Source organism: Oncorhynchus masou, chromosome 9 (assembly GCF_036934945.1).
Source record: "Oncorhynchus masou masou isolate Uvic2021 chromosome 9, UVic_Omas_1.1, whole genome shotgun sequence".
In the NCBI taxonomy this organism is placed as follows: Eukaryota; Metazoa; Chordata; class Actinopteri; order Salmoniformes; family Salmonidae; genus Oncorhynchus; species Oncorhynchus masou.
Genome location: NC_088220.1, coordinates 23,049,718 through 23,074,063, shown reverse-complemented (window position 1 = coordinate 23,074,063; position 24,346 = coordinate 23,049,718). Strand labels below are relative to the sequence as shown.

The following is a 24,346-nucleotide window of genomic DNA, read 5'->3' as shown; positions in this document are numbered from 1 at the left end:
GTCTCTGCTGCTGCTGCTAGCACTGTCTCAGTGGCCATGTTGCTAAGGTTAACACAAGTAAACAGTTGGACCAAGCTCGCAAGCTTGCGAACAAATTTGAATTTAGCTAGCATGATTAAAGATGGTCCTAACTCACACTGTCAATCTTTTCCTCCAGTGTTGATCTTCAACTGTACAATTTGATGACCTATATATTTGTTGCTAATTTAATATTGTAATCTCACTCTTAACAACCAGAAAGTTATAAAAAGTATGGAGCTGTTTATCAACATTACTCTCTCTCTCTCTCTCTGTCTGTCTCTCTCTCTCTCTCTCTCTCTCTCTCTCTCTAGGTGGCTACAGATAAGGACAATGGTATCCTGCTCTACAAGGAGGACCATGATCCTCTAGCCCTGGAGCTGTACCAGGGACACATACGCATCATCTACGACATCGCTAACTACCCGCTGACCACTGTCTACAGGTCAGCACACACACACAGATTAAACAACATTATAATGGGGTAATGGAGGTGAGAAACAGTGGAGGGGTCATCAGGGGAACTCTGGGAATCGAGTTAGTGTTGCACTAGGGGTTATATCAGCCATAGCACTCCTTGAGACTTGTGAAGAAGGGGAAGGAGAGTGGCTGTAATTTGAACCATTCAGCCATAACAGAGCAGGGGAGAGAGGGTGATTTGAAATCATATTCACCTGATCCTCCCTCAGCTCCAGCCCAAGTCTGTCTGACGCGTCATTGCTTCCACCCCGGTAGCGGGGTGGATGCAGGGCAGGAGTGGTGCCAGAGGGGCCGGGAGTAGGGCTGAAGGGGCCGGGAGCAGGGTGGGAGCAGGGTGGGAGTGGGGCAGGGAGCAGGGGTGGAGAAGAGCGGGAGGGGCCAGGAGCAGGGCGGGAGCAGGGGTGGAGAAGAGCGGGAGGGGCCAGGAGCAGCTCCAACCCCAGCCCAAGTCTGTCTGACGCGTCATTGCTTCCACCCCGGTAGCGGGGTGGATGCAGGGCAGGAGTGGTGCCAGAGGGGCCGGGAGTAGGGCTGAAGGGGCCGGGAGCAGGGTGGGAGCAGGGTGGGAGTGGGGCAGGGAGCAGGGGTGGAGAAGAGCGGGAGGGGCCAGGAGCAGGGCGGGAGCAGGGGTGGAGAAGAGCGGGAGGGGCCAGGAGCAGGGCGGGAGCAGGGGTGGAGAAGAGTGGGAGGGGCCGGGAGCAGGGGTGGAGAAGAGCGGGAGGGGCCAGGAGCAGGGCGGAAGCGGGGTGAGAGCAGGGTGGGAGTGGGGCAGGAGGGGCCGGGAGCAGGGCGGGAGTGGGGCAGGAGGGGCCGGGAGCAAGGCGGGAGTGGGGCAGGAGGGGCCGGGAGCAGGGTGGGAGTGGGGCAGGAGGGGCCGGGAGCAGGGCGGGAGTGGGGCAGGAGGGGCCGGGAGCAGGATGGGAGCGGGGGAGTAGGGAGAAGAGGAGGGGGCCGGGAGGGGCCGGGAGCAGGGGTGGAGAAGAGCGGGAGGGGCCAGGAGCAGGGCGGAAGCAGGGGGGCCAGTGGGAGCAGGGGGGAGTGGGGGGCAGGAGGGGCCGGGAGCAGGGTGGGAGCGGGTGGGAGCAGGGCGGGTGCAGGATGGGAGCGGGTGGGAGCAGGGCGGGAGGGAACGGGAGCAGGGCGGGAGTGGGGCAGGAGGGGCCGGGAGCAGGGTGGGAGCGGGTGGGAGCAGGGCGGGTGCAGGATGGGAGCGGGTGGGAGCAGGGCGGGAGGGAACGGGAGCAGGGCGGGAGTGGGGCAGGAGGGGCCGGGAGCAGGGTGGGAGCGGGTGGGAGCAGGGCGGGTGCAGGATGGGAGCGGGTGGGAGCAGGGCGGGAGGGAACGGGAGCAGGGCGGGAGTGGGGCAGGAGGGGCCGGGAGCAGGGCGGGAGTGGGGCAGGAGGGGCCGGGAGCAAGGCGGGAGTGGGGCAGGAGGGGCCGGGAGCAGGATGGGAGCGGGGGTGGAGAAGAGCGGGAGGGGCCGGGAGCAGGGGTGGAGAAGAGCGGGAGGGGCCAGGAGCAGGGCGGAAGCGGGGTGAGAGCAGGGTGGGAGTGGTGCAGGAGGGGCCGGGAGCAGGGTGGGAGTGGGTGGGAGCAGGGCGGGTGCAGGATGGGAGCGGGTGGGAGCAGGGCGGGAGGGAACGGGAGCAGGGCGGGAGCGGGGCAGGAGGGGCCGGGAGCAGGGCGGGAGGGGCCGGGAGCAGGGCGGGAGGGGCCGGGAGCAGGGCGGGAGTGGGGCAAGAGGGGCCGGGAGCAGGGCGGGAGGGGCCGGGAGTGGGGCAGGAGGGGCCGGGAGTGGGGCAGGAGGGGCTGGGAGCAGGGCGGGAGGGGCCGGGAGCAGGTCGGGAGTGGGGCAGGAGGGGCCGGAAGCAGGGCGGGAGGGGCCGGGAGCAGGGCGGGAGTGGGGCAGGAGGGGCTGGGAGCAGGGCGGGTGGGGCCGGGAGCAGGGCGGGAGTGGGGCAGGAGGGGCCGGGAACAGGGCGGGAGTGGGGCAGGAGGGGCCGGGAGCAGGGCGGGAGTGGGGCAGGGCGGGGGAATGTTTCCACTCCTGCAGTTCCTTATGACTGCCGGCAGGTCCCCCTGTCCTGCTGCACCGCAGCCTGAACCGTGGGAGGGCATACCGCTATCACGTTACACATGCACACACACAATTTTCAAACCCTATGAGATTTGTGGTTAGGAGAAAATACCCTCCCTCTGGCTAGAACCTCAATAGACCTCAATTTTCTTACCTTTAATCCTACTCTCACAGATAAGAACGGTCCTAAAAAAATGCTTATCTTTTTAACCACAGATCATAGAAAATGCTAAGTGTACAAAATCTTATGGACACGTGCACTTTCCATGACATAGGGGAAATATAGGATCCCTTATTGATGTCACTTGTTAAATCCACTTCAATCAGTGTAGATGAAGCAGAGGAGACAGGTTAAAGAAGGATTTTTAAACCTTGAGACAAATGAGAGATGGATTTTATGTATGCCACTCAGAGGGTGAATGAGCAAGACAAAAGATTTAAGTGCCTTTCAATGGGTTATGGTAGTAGGTGCCAGGTGCACCGGATTGTGTCAAGAACTGCAATGCTGCTGGGTTTTTAATGCTCAACAGTTTCCCGTGTGTATCAAGAATGGTTCACCAGCCAAGCATTGTGGGAAGCATCGTAGTCAACATGGGCCAGAATTCCTGTGGAATGCTTTTTACACTTTGTAGAGTCCATGTCCTGATGAATTGAGGCTGTTCTGAGGGCAGAAGGGGGGTGGGGGGTGCACTCAATATTAGGAGGGTGTTCTTAATGTTTGGTATACTCAGTGTATATGTTGTAGAATAATGCGCCAGTCTCCAGTGTGATCAATCCGTCTGTGTGACATGAAGCAGAGCCGTAGTCTGGTTGATCACCGTAGAGACAGTTGGGCACCATCTGCCCTGACTCCCTCCTTCTCATATCCATGGGAGGGGAGCCAGCTGTGTGGTGGGAACGCTCTCTTGCTCGCTCTCTCCCTCTCCCTCTGTGTCTGTGTGTGACTCTCTCTCTCTCTCTCTGTGTGTCTATGTCTCTCTCTGTCTCTCCCTCTCTTTCCCTCTGTGTCTGTGTGTGACACTCTCTCTCTCTCTCTCTGTCTGTGTCTGTGTGTCTCTCTCAATTCAATTCAATTCAAGGGGCTTTATTGGCATGGGAAACATGTGTTAACATTGCCAAAACAAGTGAGGTAGATAATATACAAAAGTGAAATAAACAATAAAAATTAACAGTAAATATTACACATACAGACATTTCAAAAAAATAAAGACATTACAAATGTCATATTATACATATATATATACATATACATACATATACATATACATATAAACAATAAAAATTAATGTATGTATGTATATATGTGTATATATATATATATATATACAGTGTTGTAACAATGTACAAATGGTTAAAGGACACAAGGGAGAATAAATAAGCATAAATATGGGTTGTATTTACAATGGTGTCTGTTCTTCACTGGTTGCCCTATTCTTGTGGCAACAGGTCACAAATCTTGCTGCTGTGATGGCACACTGTGGAATTTCCCCCAGTTTATATGAGAGTTTATCAAAATAGGATTTGTTTTCGAATTCTTTGTGGATCTGTGTAATCTGAGGGAAATATGTATCTCTAATATGGTCAGACGTTGGACAGGAGGTTAGGAAGTGCAGCTCAGTTTCCACCTCATTTTGTGGGCAGTGTGCACATAGCCTGTCTTCTCCTGAGAGCCATGTCTGCTTACGGCGGCCTTTCTCAATAGCAAGGCTATGCTCACTAAGTCTGTACATAGTCAAAGCTTTCCTTAAGTTTGGGTCAGTCACAGTGGTCAGGTATTCTGCCACTGTGTACTCTCTGTTTAGGGCCAAATAGCATTCTAGTTTGCTGTTTTTTTGTTAATTCTTTCCAATGTGTCAAGTAATTATCTTTTTGTTTTCTCATGATTTGGTTGGGTCTAATTGTGCTGCTGTCCTGGGGCTCTGTGGGGTGTGTTTGTGTTTGTGAACAAAGCCCCAGGACCAGCTTGCTTAGGGGACTCTTTTCCAGGTTCATCTCTCTGTAGGTGATGGCTTTGTTATGGAAGGTTTGGGAATCACTTCCTTTTAGGTGGTTGTAGAATTTAACAGCTCTTTTCTGGATTTTGATAATTAGTGGGTATCGGCCTAATTCTGCTCTGCATGCATTATCTCTCTATGTCTCTCCCTCTCCCTCTCTGTGTCTGTGTCTGTGTCTCTCCCTCTCTGTGTCTGTGTCTCTCCCTCTCTGTGTCTGTGTCTCTCCCTCTCTGTGTCTGTGTCTCTCCCTCTCTCTCTGTGTCTGTGTCTCTCCCTCTCTCACTGTGTCTGTGTCTCTCCCTCTCTCTCTGTGTCTGTGTCTCTCCCTCTCTCTCTGTGTCTGTGTCTCTCCCTCTCTCTCTGTGTCTGTGTCTCTCCCTCTCTCTCTGTGTCTGTGTCTCTCTCTCTCTGTGTGTCTGTGTCTCTCTCTCTCTCTCTCTCTCTGTGTCTGTGTCTCTCTCTCTCTCTCTCTCTGTGTCTGTGTCTCTCTCTCTCTCTGTGTCTGTGTCTGTGTCTCTCTCTCTCTCTGTGTCTCTCTCTCTCTCTCTGTGTCTCTCTCTCTCTCTCTGTGTCTCTCTCTCTCTCTTTCTCTCTCTGCTTTCGACAGTTTAGAGCTGGAGAGAGGAGACAGAAGAATGTAGACAGAAGGCAGGAGATAGAGAGGAGACAGGACAATGTAGACAGGAGGCAAGAGATAGAGAGGAGGCAAGAGATAGAGAGGAGGCAAGAGATAGAGAGGAGACAGGAGATAGAGAGGAGACAGGAGAGAGGAGGCAGGAGATAGAGAGGAGACAGGAGAATGTATAGAGGAGACAGGAGGCATGAGATAGACAAGAGACAGGAGATAGACAAGAGACAGGACAATGTAGACAGGAAGCAAGAGATAGAGAGGAGGAAAGAGACAGAGAGGAGGCAGGAGATAGAGAGGAGGCAGGAGATAGAGAGGAGAGAGGAGGCAGGAGATAGAGAGGAGACAGGAGAGAGGAGGCAAGAGATAGAGAGGAGACAGGAGAGAGGAGGCAGGAGATAGAGAGGAGACAGGAGAATGTAGAGACGAGACAGGAGGCATGAGATAGACAAGAGACAGGAGATAGACAAGAGACAGGAGATAGACAGGAGATAGAGAGGAGACAAGAGAATGTAGGCAGGAGGCAGGAGATAGAGAGGAGACAGGAGAATGTAGGCAGGAGGCAGGAGATAGAGAGGAGAATGTAAACAGGAGGCTGGAGATAGACAAGAGGCTGGAGATTGACAAGAGGCTGGAGATTGACAAGAGGCTGGAGATTGACAAGAGGCTGGGGATAGACAAGAGGCAGGAGACAGACAAGAGGCAGGAGACAGACAAGAGGCAGGAGACAGACAAGAGGCAGGAGACAGACAAGAGGCAGGAGACAGACAAGAGGCAGGAGACAGACAAGAGGCAGGAGACAGACAAGAGGCAGGAGACAGACAAGAGGCAGGAGACAGACAAGAGGCAGGAGACAGACAAGAGGCAGGAGACAGACAAGAGAGGAGACAGACAGGAGAGACAGACAGGAGATAGGAGACAGACAGGAGACAGACAGGAGACAGACAGGAGACAGACAGGAGATAGACAGGAGATAGACAGGAGATAGACAGGAGATAGACAGGAGATAGAGAGGAGACAGGAGAATGTAGGCAGGAGGCAGGAGATAGAGAGGAGACAGGAGAATGTAGGCAGGAGGCAGGAGATAGAGAGGAGAATGTAAACAGGAGGCTGGAGATAGACAAGAGGCTGGAGATTGACAAGAGGCTGGAGATTGACAAGAGGCTGGAGATTGACAAGAGGCTGGAGATTGACAAGAGGCAGGGGATAGACAAGAGGCAGGGGATAGACAAGAGACAGGAGATAGACAAGAGACAGGAGATAGACAAGAGACAGGAGATAGACAAGAGACACGAGATAGACAAAAGACAGGAGATAGACAAGAGGCTGGAGATAGACAAGAGGCTGGAGATTGACAAGAGGCTGGAGATTGACAAGAGGCTGGAGATAGACAAGAGGCTGGAGATTGACAAGAGGCTGGAGATTGACAAGAGGCAGGAGACAGACAAGAGGCAGGAGACAGACAAGAGGCAGGAGACAGACAAGAGGCAGGAGACAGACAAGAGGCAGGAGACAGACAAGAGGCAGGAGACAGACAAGAGGCAGGAGACAGACAAGAGGCAGGAGACAGGCAAGAGACAGGAGACAGACAAGAGATAGACAGGAGATAGACAAGAGGCAGGAGACAGACAAGAGGCAGGAGACAGACAAGAGGCAGGAGACAGACAAGAGGCAGGAGACAGACAAGAGGCAGGAGACAGACAAGAGGCAGGAGACAGACAAGAGGCAGGAGACAGACAAGAGGCAGGAGACAGACAAGAGACAGGAGATAGACAAGAGACAGGAGATAGACAAGAGACAGGAAAATGTAGAGGGGAGACAGGAGATAGACAGGAGACAGACAAGAGATAGACAGGAGACAGGAAGATGGGAGGAGGGAGGAGACTGGAGAAGGTAGACAGGAGAGAGGAAACAGGAGAGAGCACAGCTAGGAGAAGATGAGAATACATGGAGGAGGAGAGGAGTTCACATGGGAATGAAGGGCTGCTGGTGAGAGGGGAAAGGAGAGAGCGGTGAGAAAAACAGGAAGGAGAAATGAGAGTGGATGAGGGTGTGCTGGTCAAGTGATGGAAAGGTGGGGGGTGAACCACTCATCTGTCCAGACCTAATCTGGAGAGAATAGGGAGGGAGAGGAGGAGGTAGCAGGGTAGAGGCCTCATTACTATCAGATGAATGCCTGGGTCCTCACTGTGTTCATGTCCTGCCCTTTACCAAATGCCACAGTAATCCCTCTATTAGTTTAAGGGAACTCATCTGACATTATTCAAGAGATGGGGGGAGAGGAAAAGGTGAAGGGGCATAGAAACATCACAGAAGATTGACCGACAGTGTTACAGGAGGAGAGAAGGTTAGAGAGGGTTTGATGGGAGCATAGAAACATCACAGAAGATGGACCGAGAGTGTTACAGGAGGAGAGAAGGTTAGAGAGGGTTTGATGGGAGCATAGAAACATCACAGAAGATGGACCGAGAGTGTTACAGGAGGAGAGAAGGTTAGAGAGGGTTTGATGGGAGCATAGAAACATCACAGAAGATTGACCGAGAGTGTTACCGGAGGAGAGAAGGTTAGAGAGAGTTTGATGGGAGCATAGAAACATCACAGAAGATTGACCGAGAGCATTTCAATCTTTACCCAATTCCCTCCCACTCTTTCTAGGTTCAGCCATCCATTGCCACGCCTACACTATTTGTATTGGTAGGTACCCTTCAGAAACCAGTCATTGCCTGCCATGTCACTGTGATTTAGAGCAATGGAGAAGAGCCTATAGAGGGGGTCAAAGTCTCTTCTCTCTCTTCTCTTTGTCTTCTCTGCTCCACTCAGCGTCTGCACAAGATGTCTCTTTGTGAGCCGAATGCCATGTTAGAGCTGAGTGGAGCTGAGTCACAGAGGAAAGGTGGAGAGAGAAGAGGACAGGCAGCTTGTGAACAAAGTGGGCTACTGGTAGAGAGAGAGATAAAGTTTTGAAACCTCTGTATGTGTAATACTGTTAATTTTTTTATTGTTTATTTCACTTTATATATTCACATTATATATTATCTACCTCTCTTGCTTTGGCAATGTTAACACATGTTTCCCATGCCAATAAAGCCCTTGAATTGAATTGAACTGAATTGAGAGAGAGAGACTGGTAGAGAGAGAGAGACTGGTAGAGAGAGAGACTGGTAGAGAGAGAGAGAGACTGGTAGAGAGAGAGAGACTTCCACAAAGCTGTGAACGATCTGAGAGACAAGTCAAGAAGGGCATTCTATGCCATCAAAAGGAACATAAATTTCAACATACCGATTAGGATTTGGCTAAAAATACTTGAATCAGTCATAGAGCCCATTGCCCTTTATGGTTGTGAGGTCTGGGGTCCGCTCACCAACCAAGTCTTCACAAAATGGGACAAACACCAAATTGAGACTCTGCACGCAGAATTCTGCAAAAATATCCTCCGTGTACTACGTAGAACACCAAATAATGCATGCAGAGCAGAATTAGGCCGATCCCCACTAATTATCAAAATCCAGAAAAGAGACGTTAAATTCTACAACCACCTAAAAGGAAGCAATTCCCAAACCTTCCATAACAAAGCCATCACCTACAGAGAGATGAACCTGAAGAAGAGTCCCCTAACCAAATTATGAGAAAATTAAAAGATAATTACTTGACACAATGGAAAGAAATTACAAAACAACAGAGCAAACTGGAATGCTATTTGGACCTACACAGAGAGTACACAGTGGCAGAATACCTGACCACAGCGGCAGAATACCTGACCACAGTGGCAGAATACCTGACCACTGTGGCAGAATACCTGACCACTGTGGCAGAATACCTGACCACTGTGGCAGAATACCTGACCACTGTGATTGACCTAAAATTAAGGAAATCTTTGACTTTGCACAAACTCATTGAGCATAGCCTTGCTATTGAGAAAGGCCGCTGAAGGCAGACCTGGCTCTCAAAAGAAGACAGGCTATGTGCTCACTGCCCACAAAATGAGGTGGAAACTGAGCTGCACTTCCTAACCTCCTGCCAAATGCATGACAATATTAGAGATACATATTTCCCTCAGATTACACAGACCCACAAAGAATATGAAAATAAATCACATTTTGATAAACTCCCATATAAACTGGATGATATTCCACAGTGTGCCATCACAGCAGCAATATTTGTGACCTATTGCCGCAACAAAAGGGCAACCAGTGAAGAACAAACACCATCTATATTTATGTTTGTTACTTTTCCCTTTTATACTTTAACTATTTGCATATCATTACAATACTGAATACAGACATAATATGACATGTGAGTGTAATGTTAACTGTTCATTTGTTATTGTTTATTTCACTTTTGTTTATTATCTATTTCACTTGCTTTGGCAATGTAAGATCCAGATGGGCCCAGACAGAACAGATCCATATAGACCCAGACAGAACAGATCCAGACAGAACAGATCCAGACAGAACAGATCTAGACAGAACAGATCCAGACAGAACAGATCTAGACAGAACAGATCCAGACAGAACAGATCCAGATAGACCCAGACAGAACAGATCCAGACAGAACAGATCTAGACAGATCCAGACAGAACAGATCCAGACAGAACAGATCTAGACAGAACAGATCTAGACAGACCCAGACAGAACAGATCCAGACAGAACAGATCTAGACAGACCCAGACAGAACAGATCCAGACAGAACAGATCCAGATAGACCCAGACAGAACAGACCCAGACAGAACAGACCCAGACAGAACAGATCCAGATAGACCCAGACAGAACAGATCCAGATAGAACAGATCTAGACGGAACAGATCCAGATAGAACAGATCCAGATAGAACAGACCCAGCCAGAACAGATCCAGATAGATCCAGACAGAGCAGATCCAGATATAACAGATCCAGACAGAACAGATCCAGACAGAACAGATCCAGACAGACACAGACAGAACAGATACAGATAGAACAGATCTAGACAGAACAGATCTAGACAGAACAGATCTAGACAGAACAGATCCAGACAGAACAGATCCAGATAGACCCAGACAGAACAGATCCAGACAGAACAGATCTAGACAGATCCAGACAGAACAGATCCAGACAGAACAGATCTAGACAGAACAGATCTAGACAGACCCAGACAGAACAGATCCAGACAGAACAGATCTAAACAGACCCAGACAGAACAGATCCAGACAGAACAGATCCAGATAGACCCAGACAGAACAGACCCAGACAGAACAGACCCAGACAGAACAGATCCAGATAGACCCAGACAGAACAGATCCAGACAGAACAGATCTAGACAGACCCAGACAGAACAGATCCAGACAGAACAGATCCAGATAGACCCAGACAGAACAGACCCAGACAGAACAGACCCAGACAGAACAGATCCAGATAGACCCAGACAGAACAGATCCAGATAGAACAGATCTAGACAGAACAGATCCAGATAGAACAGATCCAGATAGAACAGACCCAGCCAGAACAGATCCAGATAGATCCAGACAGAGCAGATCCAGATATAACAGATCCAGACAGAACAGATCCAGACAGAACAGATCCAGACAGACACAGACAGAACAGATACAGATAGAACAGATCTAGACAGAACAGATCTAGACAGAACAGATCTAGATAGACCCAGACAGAACAGATCCAGAAAGAACAGATCCAGATAGACCCAGAAAGAACAGATCCAGACAGAACAGATCCAGACAAAACAGATTTAGACATATCCAGACAGAACAGGAGAGGTCAATACAGAACAGATCTAGACAGACCCAGACAGAACAGATCCAGACAAGACAGACCCAGACAGAACAGACACAGACAGAACAGACACAGACAGAACAGACAGAACAGATCCAGACAAAACAGACACAGACAGAACAGACAGAACAGATCCAGACAGAACAGATCCAGACAGAACAGACACAGACAGAACAGACACAGACAAAACAGACACAGACAAAACAGACACAGACAAAACAGACACAGACAGAATAGACACAGACAGAACAGACAAAACAGATCCAGACAGAACAGACACAGACAGAACAGACAGAACAGATCCAGATAGAACAGAAACAGACAGAACATATCTAGACAGAACAGACACAGACAAAACAGATCCAGATAGAACAGACACAGACAGAACAGACAGAACAGATCCAGATAGAACAGAAACAGACAGAACATATCTAGACAGAACAGACACAGACAGAACAGATCCAGATAGAACAGACACAGACAGAACAGATAGAACAGAAACAGACAGAACATATCTAGACAGAACAGACACAGACAAAACAGATCCAGACAGAACAGATCTAGACAGAACAGACAGAACAGATCCAGATAGAACAGAAACAGACAGAACAGATCTAGACAGAACAGACACAGACAGAACAGATCCAGACAGAACAGACACAGACAGAACAGATAGAACAGAAACAGACAGAACATATCTAGACAGAACAGACACAGACAAAACAGATCCAGACAGAACAGATCTAGACAGAACAGACAGAACAGATCTAGACAGAACAGACAGAACAGATCCAGACAGAACAGATCTAGACAGAACAGACAGAACAGATCCAGAGAACAGATCCAGACAGAACAGATCTAGACAGAACAGACAGAACAGATCCAGACAGAACAGATCTAGACAGAACAGACAGAACAGATCCAGATAGAACAGATCCAGACAGAACAGATCCAGACAGAACAGACACAGACAGAACAGATCCAGACAGAACAGACACAGACAGAACAGACAGAACAGATCCAGACAGAACAGATCTAGACAAAACAGACAGAACATATCTAGACAGAACAGATCCAGACAGAACAGATCTAGACAGACCCAGACAGAACAGATCCAGACAGAACAGATCCAGATAGACCCAGACAGAACAGACCCAGACAGAACAGACCCAGACAGAACAGATCCAGATAGACCCAGACAGAACAGATCCAGATAGAACAGATCTAGACAGAACAGATCCAGATAGAACAGATCCAGATAGAACAGACCCAGCCAGAACAGATCCAGATAGATCCAGACAGAGCAGATCCAGATATAACAGATCCAGACAGAACAGATCCAGACAGAACAGATCCAGACAGACACAGACAGAACAGATACAGATAGAACAGATCTAGACAGAACAGATCTAGACAGAACAGATCTAGATAGACCCAGACAGAACAGATCCAGAAAGAACAGATCCAGATAGACCCAGAAAGAACAGATCCAGACAGAACAGATCCAGACAAAACAGATTTAGACATATCCAGACAGAACAGGAGAGGTCAATACAGAACAGATCTAGACAGACCCAGACAGAACAGATCCAGACAAGACAGACCCAGACAGAACAGACACAGACAGAACAGACACAGACAGAACAGACAGAACAGATCCAGACAAAACAGACACAGACAGAACAGACAGAACAGATCCAGACAGAACAGATCCAGACAGAACAGACACAGACAGAACAGACACAGACAAAACAGACACAGACAAAACAGACACAGACAAAACAGACACAGACAGAATAGACACAGACAGAACAGACAAAACAGATCCAGACAGAACAGACACAGACAGAACAGACAGAACAGATCCAGATAGAACAGAAACAGACAGAACATATCTAGACAGAACAGACACAGACAAAACAGATCCAGATAGAACAGACACAGACAGAACAGACAGAACAGATCCAGATAGAACAGAAACAGACAGAACATATCTAGACAGAACAGACACAGACAGAACAGATCCAGACAGAACAGACACAGACAGAACAGATAGAACAGAAACAGACAGAACATATCTAGACAGAACAGACACAGACAAAACAGATCCAGACAGAACAGATCTAGACAGAACAGACAGAACAGATCCAGATAGAACAGAAACAGACAGAACATATCTAGACAGAACAGACACAGACAGAACAGATCCAGACAGAACAGATCTAGACAGAACAGACAGAACAGATCCAGATAGAACAGAAACAGACAGAACATATCTAGACAGAACAGACACAGACAGAACAGATCCAGACAGAACAGACACAGACAGAACAGATAGAACAGAAACAGACAGAACATATCTAGACAGAACAGACACAGACAAAACAGATCCAGACAGAACAGATCTAGACAGAACAGACAGAACAGATCCAGATAGAACAGAAACAGACAGAACATATCTAGACAGAACAGACACAGACAGAACAGATCCAGACAGAACAGACACAGACAGAACAGATAGAACAGAAACAGACAGAACATATCTAGACAGAACAGACACAGACAAAACAGATCCAGACAGAACAGATCTAGACAGAACAGACAGAACAGATCCAGATAGAACAGAAACAGACAGAACATATCTAGACAGAACAGACACAGACAGAACAGATCCAGACAGAACAGACACAGACAGAACAGATAGAACAGAAACAGACAGAACATATCTAGACAGAACAGACACAGACAAAACAGATCCAGATAGAACAGATCTAGACAGAACAGACACAGACAGAACAGACACAGACAGAACAGACACAGACAGAACAGATCTAGACAGAACAGACAGAACAGATCCAGATAGAACAGACACAGACAGAACAGACAGAACAGATACAGATAGAACAGAAACAGACAGAACATATATAGACAGAACAGACACAGACAAAACAGATCCAGACAGAACAGATCTAGACAGAACAGAAGAACAGATCCAGATAGAACAGAAACAGACAGAACATATCTAGACAGAACAGACACAGACAGAACAGACACAGACAGAACAGATCTAGACAGAACAGACAGAACAGATCCAGATAGAACAGAAACAGACAGAACATATCTAGACAGAACAGACACAGACAGAACAGATCCAGACAGAACAGACACAGACAGAACAGATAGAACAGAAACAGACAGAACATATCTAGACAGAACAGACACAGACAAAACAGATCCAGACAGAACAGATCTAGACAGAACAGACAGAACAGATCTAGACAGAACAGACAGAACAGATCCAGACAGAACAGATCTAGACAGAACAGATCCAGAGAACAGATCCAGACAGAACAGATCTAGACAGAACAGACAGAACAGATCCAGACAGAACAGATCTAGACAGAACAGACAGAACAGATCCAGATAGAACAGATCCAGACAGAACAGATCCAGACAGAACAGACACAGACAGAACAGATCCAGACAGAACAGACACAGACAGAACAGACACAGACAGAACAGACACAGACAAAACAGACACAGACAAAACAGACACAGACAAAACAGACACAGACAGAATAGACACAGACAGAACAGACAAAACAGATCCAGACAGAACAGACACAGACAGAACAGACAGAACAGATCCAGATAGAACAGAAACAGACAGAACATATCTAGACAGAACAGACACAGACAAAACAGATCCAGATAGAACAGACACAGACAGAACAGACAGAACAGATCCAGATAGAACAGAAACAGACAGAACATATCTAGACAGAACAGACACAGACAGAACAGATCCAGACAGAACAGACACAGACAGAACAGATAGAACAGAAACAGACAGAACATATCTAGACAGAACAGACACAGACAAAACAGATCCAGACAGAACAGATCTAGACAGAACAGACAGAACAGATCCAGATAGAACAGAAACAGACAGAACATATCTAGACAGAACAGACACAGACAGAACAGATCCAGACAGAACAGATCTAGACAGAACAGACAGAACAGATCCAGATAGAACAGAAACAGACAGAACATATCTAGACAGAACAGACACAGACAGAACAGATCCAGACAGAACAGACACAGACAGAACAGATAGAACAGAAACAGACAGAACATATCTAGACAGAACAGACACAGACAAAACAGATCCAGACAGAACAGATCTAGACAGAACAGACAGAACAGATCCAGATAGAACAGAAACAGACAGAACATATCTAGACAGAACAGACACAGACAGAACAGATCCAGACAGAACAGACACAGACAGAACAGATAGAACAGAAACAGACAGAACATATCTAGACAGAACAGACACAGACAAAACAGATCCAGACAGAACAGATCTAGACAGAACAGACAGAACAGATCCAGATAGAACAGAAACAGACAGAACATATCTAGACAGAACAGACACAGACAGAACAGATCCAGACAGAACAGACACAGACAGAACAGATAGAACAGAAACAGACAGAACATATCTAGACAGAACAGACACAGACAAAACAGATCCAGATAGAACAGATCTAGACAGAACAGACACAGACAGAACAGACACAGACAGAACAGACACAGACAGAACAGATCTAGACAGAACAGACAGAACAGATCCAGATAGAACAGACACAGACAGAACAGACAGAACAGATCCAGATAGAACAGAAACAGACAGAACATATCTAGACAGAACAGACACAGACAAAACAGATCCAGACAGAACAGATCTAGACAGAACAGACAGAACAGATCCAGATAGAACAGAAACAGACAGAACATATCTAGACAGAACAGACACAGACAGAACAGACACAGACAGAACAGATCTAGACAGAACAGACAGAACAGATCCAGATAGAACAGAAACAGACAGAACATATCTAGACAGAACAGACACAGACAGAACAGATCCAGACAGAACAGACACAGACAGAACAGATAGAACAGAAACAGACAGAACATATCTAGACAGAACAGACACAGACAAAACAGATCCAGACAGAACAGATCTAGACAGAACAGACAGAACAGATCTAGACAGAACAGACAGAACAGATCCAGACAGAACAGATCTAGACAGAACAGACAGAACAGATCCAGAGAACAGATCCAGACAGAACAGATCTAGACAGAACAGACAGAACAGATCCAGACAGAACAGATCTAGACAGAACAGACAGAACAGATCCAGATAGAACAGATCCAGACAGAACAGATCCAGACAGAACAGACACAGACAGAACAGATCCAGACAGAACAGACACAGACAGAACAGACAGAACAGATCCAGACAGAACAGATCTAGACAAAACAGACAGAACATATCTAGACAGAACAGATCTAGACAGAACAGACACAGACAGAACAGATCCAGACAGAACAGACACAGACAGAACAGATCCAGATAGAACAGATCCAGACAGAACAGATCCAGACAGAACAGATCCAGACAGAACAGATCCAGACAGAACAGACAGAACATATCTAGACAGAACAGATCTAGACAGAACAGACACAGACAGAACAGATCCAGACAGAACAGACACAGACAGAACAGATCCAGATAGAACAGATCCAGACAGAACAGATCCAGACAGAACAGATCCAGACAGAACAGATCTAGACAAAACAGACAGAACATATCTAGACAGAACAGATCTAGACAGAACAGACACAGACAGAACAGATCCAGACAGAACAGACACAGACAGAACAGATCCAGATAGAACAGATCCAGACAGAACAGATCCAGACAGAACAGATCCAGACAGAACAGATCCAGACAGAACAGACACAGACAGAACAGACAGAACAGATCCAGACAGAACAGATCTAGACAAAACAGACAGAACAGATCTAGACAGAACAGACACAGACAAAACAGATCCAGACAGAACAGATCTAGACAGACCCAGACAGAACAGATCTAGACAGACCCAGACAGAACTGACCCAGACAAAACAGACCCAGACAGAACAGACCCAGACAGAACAGACCCAGACAGAACAGATCTAGACAGAACAGATCCAGACAAAACATATCCAGACAAAACATATCCAGACAGAACAGATCTTGACAGACCCAGACAGAACAGATCTAGATAGACCCAGACAGAACAGACCCAGACAAAACAGATCTAGACAGACTCAGACAGAACAGACCCAGACAAAACATATCCATACAAAACAGATATAGACTGACACAGACAGTGAGCTTGTGGCCCCAGCTCCTGTAGACAGAGTCTGAGTCCCAAATAGAACCCTATTACCAATATAGTGGATCAAGTGCCAATTGGCAGCAAGTGTTCCACAGAGGTCAGGAGAATGGAGTGTGACGTCTGGCTGGTGGATACACCAATAACAGGAACCCTAAAGGAGACCATGAGACCAGCGTGCCTCGACCATGTTTAGCTCCCTGTCTCTTGGAAGCTGGAGACAACTACTTTCAAGGGCATAGCTGAAAACACTGTTGTGTTTTTTTGCACCTAGCTAGCCCCAGCCATTAGGATGATTTAGATAGACCTAGCTAGCCCCAGCCATTATGATGGTTTAGATAGTACTGTTAGACCTAGCTAGCCCCAGCCATTATGATGGTTTAGATAGTTGTTTTTAGACCTAGCTAGCCCCAGCCATTAGGATGGTTTACATTGTTGTTGTTAGACCTAGCTAGCCCCAGCCATTATGATGGTTTAGATAGTTGTTTTTAGACCTAGCTAGCCCCAGCCATTAGGATGATTTAGATAGTTGTTGTTAGACTTAGCTAGCCCCAGCCATTATGATGGTTTAGATAGTTGTTGTTAGACTTAGCTAGCCCCAGCCATTATGATGGTTTAGATAGTACTGTTAGACCTAGCTAGCCCTAAGAGGAGCTATTTTTTATTTATTTTAATTTTACCTTTATTTAACCAGGCAAGTCAGTTAAGAACAAATTCTCATTTTCAATGACGGCCTGGGAACAGTGGGTTAACTGCCTGTTCAGGGGCAGAATGACAGATTTGTACCTTGTCAGCTTGGGGGTTTGAACTCGCAACCTTCCGCTCTAACCACTAGGCTATCCTGCAGCCCCTCCCTCCCCCATTCCTTAGACCCCATACACTAAACAAGTTTGTAGTTCGCCCGTGTGCTTCGAAGAAAACCTAGGTTCCCTTACAGCTGCAATCTGGAACTTTGTTGGTTATCTGCAAAACATACATTAAAACCAATCTATATTGTAAGCAATTGACAGCGCTGGGTAGTTACATTTTGAAATGTAAATAGGGTCTACAGGGTAGCTGGTTCAATATATCTTTCTCTGATAAAGGCAACCAGTAAGTTTGTGTTATTTAAAATGTGGTTTGATAAAGAGAGGAAGATGGAGTATTTTATGTACTTCCCTCAGTGGACTTGCAGGGTGCTGCTGAAATCTGCCAATTCTTTCTGTTCGCTTTTATTGAATTCCATAATGGGCTGGTATAAGCTAATACGCAGGCTGGGCACACATCAAAGACACCACATCCCCATCGAAAAATATTGCCTCTGGAAAACTTCAGATTGTCAAAACACAGACAAAGCCCAAAATTGGCAAAGGTTGGAGGGCTGAGCTACACGGTTCACCTTTTTAGACTGGACCTCTGCTGCCCCTCTGTGGTTATATGGTATCATAGCAAGATGGGAACTCTCGATTTTCTTCCCCAAATCCTTTTCCCTGCTACTCCCCCTTAGCCAGCATGTGCATGTGGGCTTTCAGATTGCCAGTAACGAATGACGGCTGTCAAAATCAGAGACACTGGGTGACAATGGCATTGAAGTGTAATAAAGCCAGACTTCCATGGTGGTATTTATGTATTAAATGGAAGCGGAAGCGGGCTCCCAAGTGGCACAGCTAGAGGTGTAACTACAGACCCTGGTTTGATTCCAGGCTGTATCACAACCGGTCGTGATTGGGGAGTCCCATAGGGGAGCGCACAATTGGCCCAGCGTAGTCCGGGTTATGGTTTGGCCGGAGTAGGCCGTCATTGTAAATAAGAATTTGTTCTTAACTGACTTGCCAAGGTAAAAAAAAAACTGGTTGGCTGCAAAAGGCCTGTTTTCAGATTGGAATTAAATTACACGCCCATAATGCAAACCACACATGATGCAGTGATTACTTCGCAGATGTGACGGGACGGGGGGTGTGGTTCAGCTGTGTCGGACCGCTCTAATACAGGATGAGTAAAGGCTAATAAGTGCACTACTTTTGAGAAGAAAAAATATATCATTTTTTGTAAAAATGTTTTAATTAATATGATTTTAAGATTCTTTTTTTTAGTGGCTGTTAATGTAATAATACAGTCATTGAACCACTGTAGGAACTGTCAATCAAACGTTTTTAACAATCAGCCAATAGGAGAGCTGCAGTTGGGGAGAGCCTTGCTAAACTTGCCTGATTGGCATGCTGTTTTTGGATAAGACCACAACCCAATAGCGGTAAGGATAGAAAGAGCTAGTTTTGAGCTGCACTCAATTTCACCACCCAGACCCAATATATTATTTATTTCTTTATTCTCTCTCTCTCATGTTTACATTGCCAAAGCAAGTGAAATAGTTCAAGTTTACATACACTTAGGTTGGAGTCATTAAAACTAGTTTTTCAACCACTCCATAAATGTCTTGTTAACAAACTATAGTTTTGGCACGTCGGTTAGGACATCTACTTTGTGCATGACACAAGTAATTTTTCCAACAATTGTTTACAGACAGATTATTTAACTTATAAGTCACTGTATCACAATTCCAGTGGGTCAGAAGTTGACATACACTAAGTTGACTGTGCCTTTCAACATCTTGGAAACTTCCAGAAAATTATGTCCTGACCTTAGAGAACCTTTTTATGTCTCTATTTTGGTTTGGTCAGGGCGTGAGTTGGGGTGGGCATTCTATGCTCTGTGTTTCTATGTTTTGGCCGGGTAGGGTTCTCAATCAGGGACAGCTGTCTATCGTTGTCTCTGATTGGGAACCATACTTAGGTACCCTTTTTTCCCACCTGTGTTTGTGGGAAGTTAATTTTGTTTGATGGCACATAGCCTTAAGCTTCACGGTTTGTATTGTTTATTGGTTTGTCGGCGGCATTTCTTAAATAAAGTCAAATGTATGCTTACCACGCTGCACCTTGGTCCTCCTCCTTCAACAGCCGTGACAGGGTGCTTTGCTGCAGGAGGGACAGGTGCACTTCACAAAATAGATGGCATAATAAGGTAGGAAAATTATGTGGATATATTGAAGCAACATCTCAAGACATCAGAGGAAGTTAAAGCTTGGTTCCAAATGGATAATGACCCAAGCATAATTCCAAAGTTGTGGCAAGATGTCTTAAGGACAACAAAGTCAAGGTATTGGAGTGGCCATCACAAAGACCTAAGAAGATTTGTGGGAAGATCTGAGAAAGTGTGTGCGAGCAAGGAGGCCTACAAACCTAACTCAGTCACACCAGCTCTGTCAGGAGGAATGGGTCAAAATTCACCCTACTTATTGTGGGAAGCTTGTGGAAGGCTACCTGAAACGTTTTACCCAAGTTAAACCATTTAAAGAAAATGCCACCAAGTACTAATTGAGTGTATGTAAACTACAGATCGACTGGAAATGTGATGAAAGAAACAAAAGCTGAAATAAATAATTCTCTATTATTCTGACATTTCACATTCTTAAAATAAAGTGGTGATCCTAACTGACCTAAGACAGGGAATTTTTACTAGATTTAAAATTCAGGAATTGTGAAAAACTGAGTTTAAATGTATTTGGCTAAGGTGTATGTAAACATCTGACTTCAACTGTATATACAGTGTTGTAATGATGTGCAAAATTTCAAGTACAAAAAGGGAAAATAAATAAATATAGGATATATTTACAATGGTGTTTGTTCTTCACTGGTGGCACTTTTGATGTGGCAACCGGTCACAAATCGTATTGCTGTGATTGCACACTGGTATTTCACCCAATAGATATGCGAGTTTATCGAACCTAGATTTTTTTTTCTTTGTGGGCCTATGTCACGGCTTTCGTTGTGGGAAGGAGGAGCGGACCAAAATGCAGCGTAGTTGTGATTCATTTTATTTAATACGGAAACTATACACGACAAACTAACAAACGTACGAAAAACGAAACAGCCCTTATCTGCTGCAAAACACAGAGACAGGAACAATCACCCACAAACACAGTGAAACCCAGGCTACCTAAATAGGGTTCCCAATCAGGGACAATGACTAACACCTGCCTCTGATTGAGAACCATATCAGGCCAGACATAGAAATAGACAAACAAGACATCCAACATAGAATGCCCACTCAGATCACACCCTGACCAACCAAAACATAGAAACATACAAATAAACTATGGTACCCCCCCCCCCCAAGGTGCAGACTCCGGCCGCAAAACCTGACCCTGTCGGGTAGGGTCTGGGTGGGCATCTGTCCGCGGTGGCGGCTCCGGTGCTGGACGCGACCCCCACTTCACCGTAGTCCTCCCCCACCTTGTCTGCTTCCGTGACCTCCTAGCCACGGCAACCCTGCTAAATTAAACGGGACAGAGGGGCAGCTCGGGACAGAGGGGCAGCTCGGGACAGAGGGGCTCCTCAGACTCCGGCAGCAGCGCCGGACAGGCGGGAGACTCCGGCAGCAGCGGAGAGGAGGAAGGCTCTGGCAGATCCTGGCTGATCTGGAAGAGTCTGGCTGACTGGCGGATCTGGAAGAGTCTGGCTGACTGGCGGATCTGGAAGAGTCTGGCTGACTGGCGGATCTGGAAGAGTCTGGCTGACTGGCGGATCTGGAAGAGTCTGGCGGATCTGGAAGCGTCTGGCTGACTGGCGGATCTGGAAGAGTCTGGCGGATCTGGAAGCGTCTGGCTGACTGGCAGATCTGGAAGAGTCTTGCTGACTGGCAGATCTGGAAGAGTCTGGCTGACTGGCAGATCTGGAAGAGTCTGGCTGACTGGCAGATCTGGAAGAGCCTGGCAGATCTGGAAGAGTCTGGCTGACTGGCAGATCTGGAAGAGTCTTGCTCACTGTCGGATCCTGGCAGACTGACGGCTCTGGCTGCTTCTTGCAGACTGGCAGCTTTGGCTGCTCCATGCAGACTGGCAGCTCTGGCAGCTCCTTGCAGACTGGCAGCTCCTTGCAGACTGGCAGCTCCGGCTGCTCCTTGCAGACTGGCAGCTCCGGCTGCTCCATGCAGACTGACAGCTCTGGCTGCTCCATGCAGACTGGCAGCTCTGTCTGCTTCATGCAGACTGGCAGCTCTGTCTGCTTCATGCAGACTGACAGCTCTGGCTGCTCCATGCAGGCTGGCAGCTTTGGCTGCGCTAAACAGGCAGGAGACTCCGGCAAAGCTGTAGAGGCGGAAGGCTCTGGCAGCGCTAAACAGGCGGGAGACTCTGTCAGCGCTGTAGAGGAGGAAGGCTCTGACTGCGTTGAACAGGCGGGAGACTCCGGCAGCGCAGGAGAGGAGGAAGGCTCCGGCAGCGCTGGAGAGGCGAGGCGCACTGTAGGCCTGATGAGTGGTGCTGGCACTGAGCCGAGGACACGCACAGGAAGCCTGGTGCGGGGAGCTGCCATCGGTGGGCTGGTGTGTGGAGGTGGCACAGGATGGGCTAGACCGTGAAGGCGTACTGGAGATCTTGAAAGCAGTGCTGGCACAGGAGGCCTGGTGCGTGAGGCTGGCACCAACTTCACCAGCCGACTAGCACGCACCTCAGGACGAGTATTGAGCGCTGACCCAGGTGTCATCAAATCCCGACACACTCCGTCGGGCGAATTCCATATTTAAAGCAACAACACAGCAACTCCCTCATTACTCTCTCCTCCAATTTCCCCATTAACTCCTACAGTCTCTGTTTCGCTCACCTCCAACACCGGCTCTGGTTCTGGTCTCCTCCTTTGCTCCTCACGATAAACAGGGAGAGTGGGCTCAGGTCTGACTCCTGACTCTGCCACACTCTCCCTGAGGCCCCCCCCAAGAAATTTTTGGGGCTGAATCTCGGGCTTCCATCCGCTTCGCCGTGCTGCCTCCTCATACCAGCACCTCTCCGCTTTCTTCGCCTCCAGTTCTTCCTTGGGGCGGCGATATTCTCCAGGCTGAGCCCAGGGTCCTTCTCCGTCTAATTCGTCCTCCCCATGTCCATTCCTTCCTTTGTTGCTCCTGCTGTTTCTTTTGCCTGTTACCACGCCGCTTGGTCCTGTTGTGGTGGGTGATTCTGTCACGGCTTTCGTTGTGGGAAGGAGGAGTGGACCAAAATGCAGCGTAGTTGTGATTCATTTTATTTAATACGGAAACTATACATGACAAAATAACAAACGTACGAAAACCAAAACAGCCCTATCTTTTTTTTTTATAAAAAATAATTTATTACCTTCAATACCATTCATTCTTTACAACTCATAATTTTCATACATACTCCGATAATGGTATTTTAATTTTAACAAAACAAAAACCCCAAACAAAACCTCAGGGGAGCGTCTTCCCTCCCCGTCACCCTATAAACTACCTTTCCCTATCTCCCCGTCCCTAATCTATCCCCTTACAAATCTAAATGACACCCAGCCATAAACCCCCCTTCCACCTCTCCCGAGCAGCATGCTGCCCCCACTTCCTCTCCTCCCTCTTCATCCTGCCCCTCAAATCTCCTTCCATCCTCCTCACTATCCCTTCCACCCCCCAATCTCTCCCTGTCTTCACCATGTTCTGCCTGGCTTTCCACAGCCCCCGTTTAAAGAGACTCATGAGAAGCCAGAGCAGAAACCTGTCCCTATCCGTCCCTCTCGCTCTCCCTACACCTCTCTCTAACCTGGCCCACGTCAATACAAAATCCCCCCTTACCAAACCTAACAACACCCGTGCCCTAGCCCATACTACTCCGGCAAAGGCACAGTCCCAAAAGACATGGCGCACAGTCTCCTCCCTGCCACAAGAGGATCTTGGACAGGTGGGGATTGCACCAAACTATACCGGTACATGATGGAACGTACCGGCAAGCACTTATGGAGGCTCAACCAATTCAGGTCCTTGAGCCTGTTGTCCAGACCCCGCGCCTGCACTCCCTCCCAGACAACTTCCGAGATGCCCACTACAGGCGCCGGACTCCCTGCCTTTCTGACCTCCTCGTACAGGTGCCTGTGATCTAAACCTACTCGGGCAACTTCAACCTCAGGGTGCGCACGCAGCCACTTGGCCGAATGACCAAAGTGCCACGGCAGCTGTTCCGCCCGAGGACCCGTGTTAGACCACACCATTACGCTTCTCGCCTGATACGAGAAGAACACCCACAGGAGGTAACCGGACGGGTGTATCACTGGATGAGCAAGCTCCGTTAACAAGAAAGAAACAAAAATTGCGTCCAGCTTGAGGGGGAAATGTGGT

General features: G+C 47.6%; 1 protein-coding gene across 1 annotated transcript in view; it reads left to right on the top strand.

Annotated features, from left to right (window-relative positions):
- LOC135545699 (slit homolog 3 protein-like) overlaps positions 1-24,346 on the top strand; it is a 450,244-nt gene that overhangs the window by 408,079 nt on the left and 17,819 nt on the right. The window contains exon 34 of the mRNA XM_064973499.1: positions 333-463. Coding sequence (XP_064829571.1) covers positions 333-463 — 131 coding nt within the window. The remainder of the gene's footprint in view (positions 1-332; positions 464-24,346) is intronic.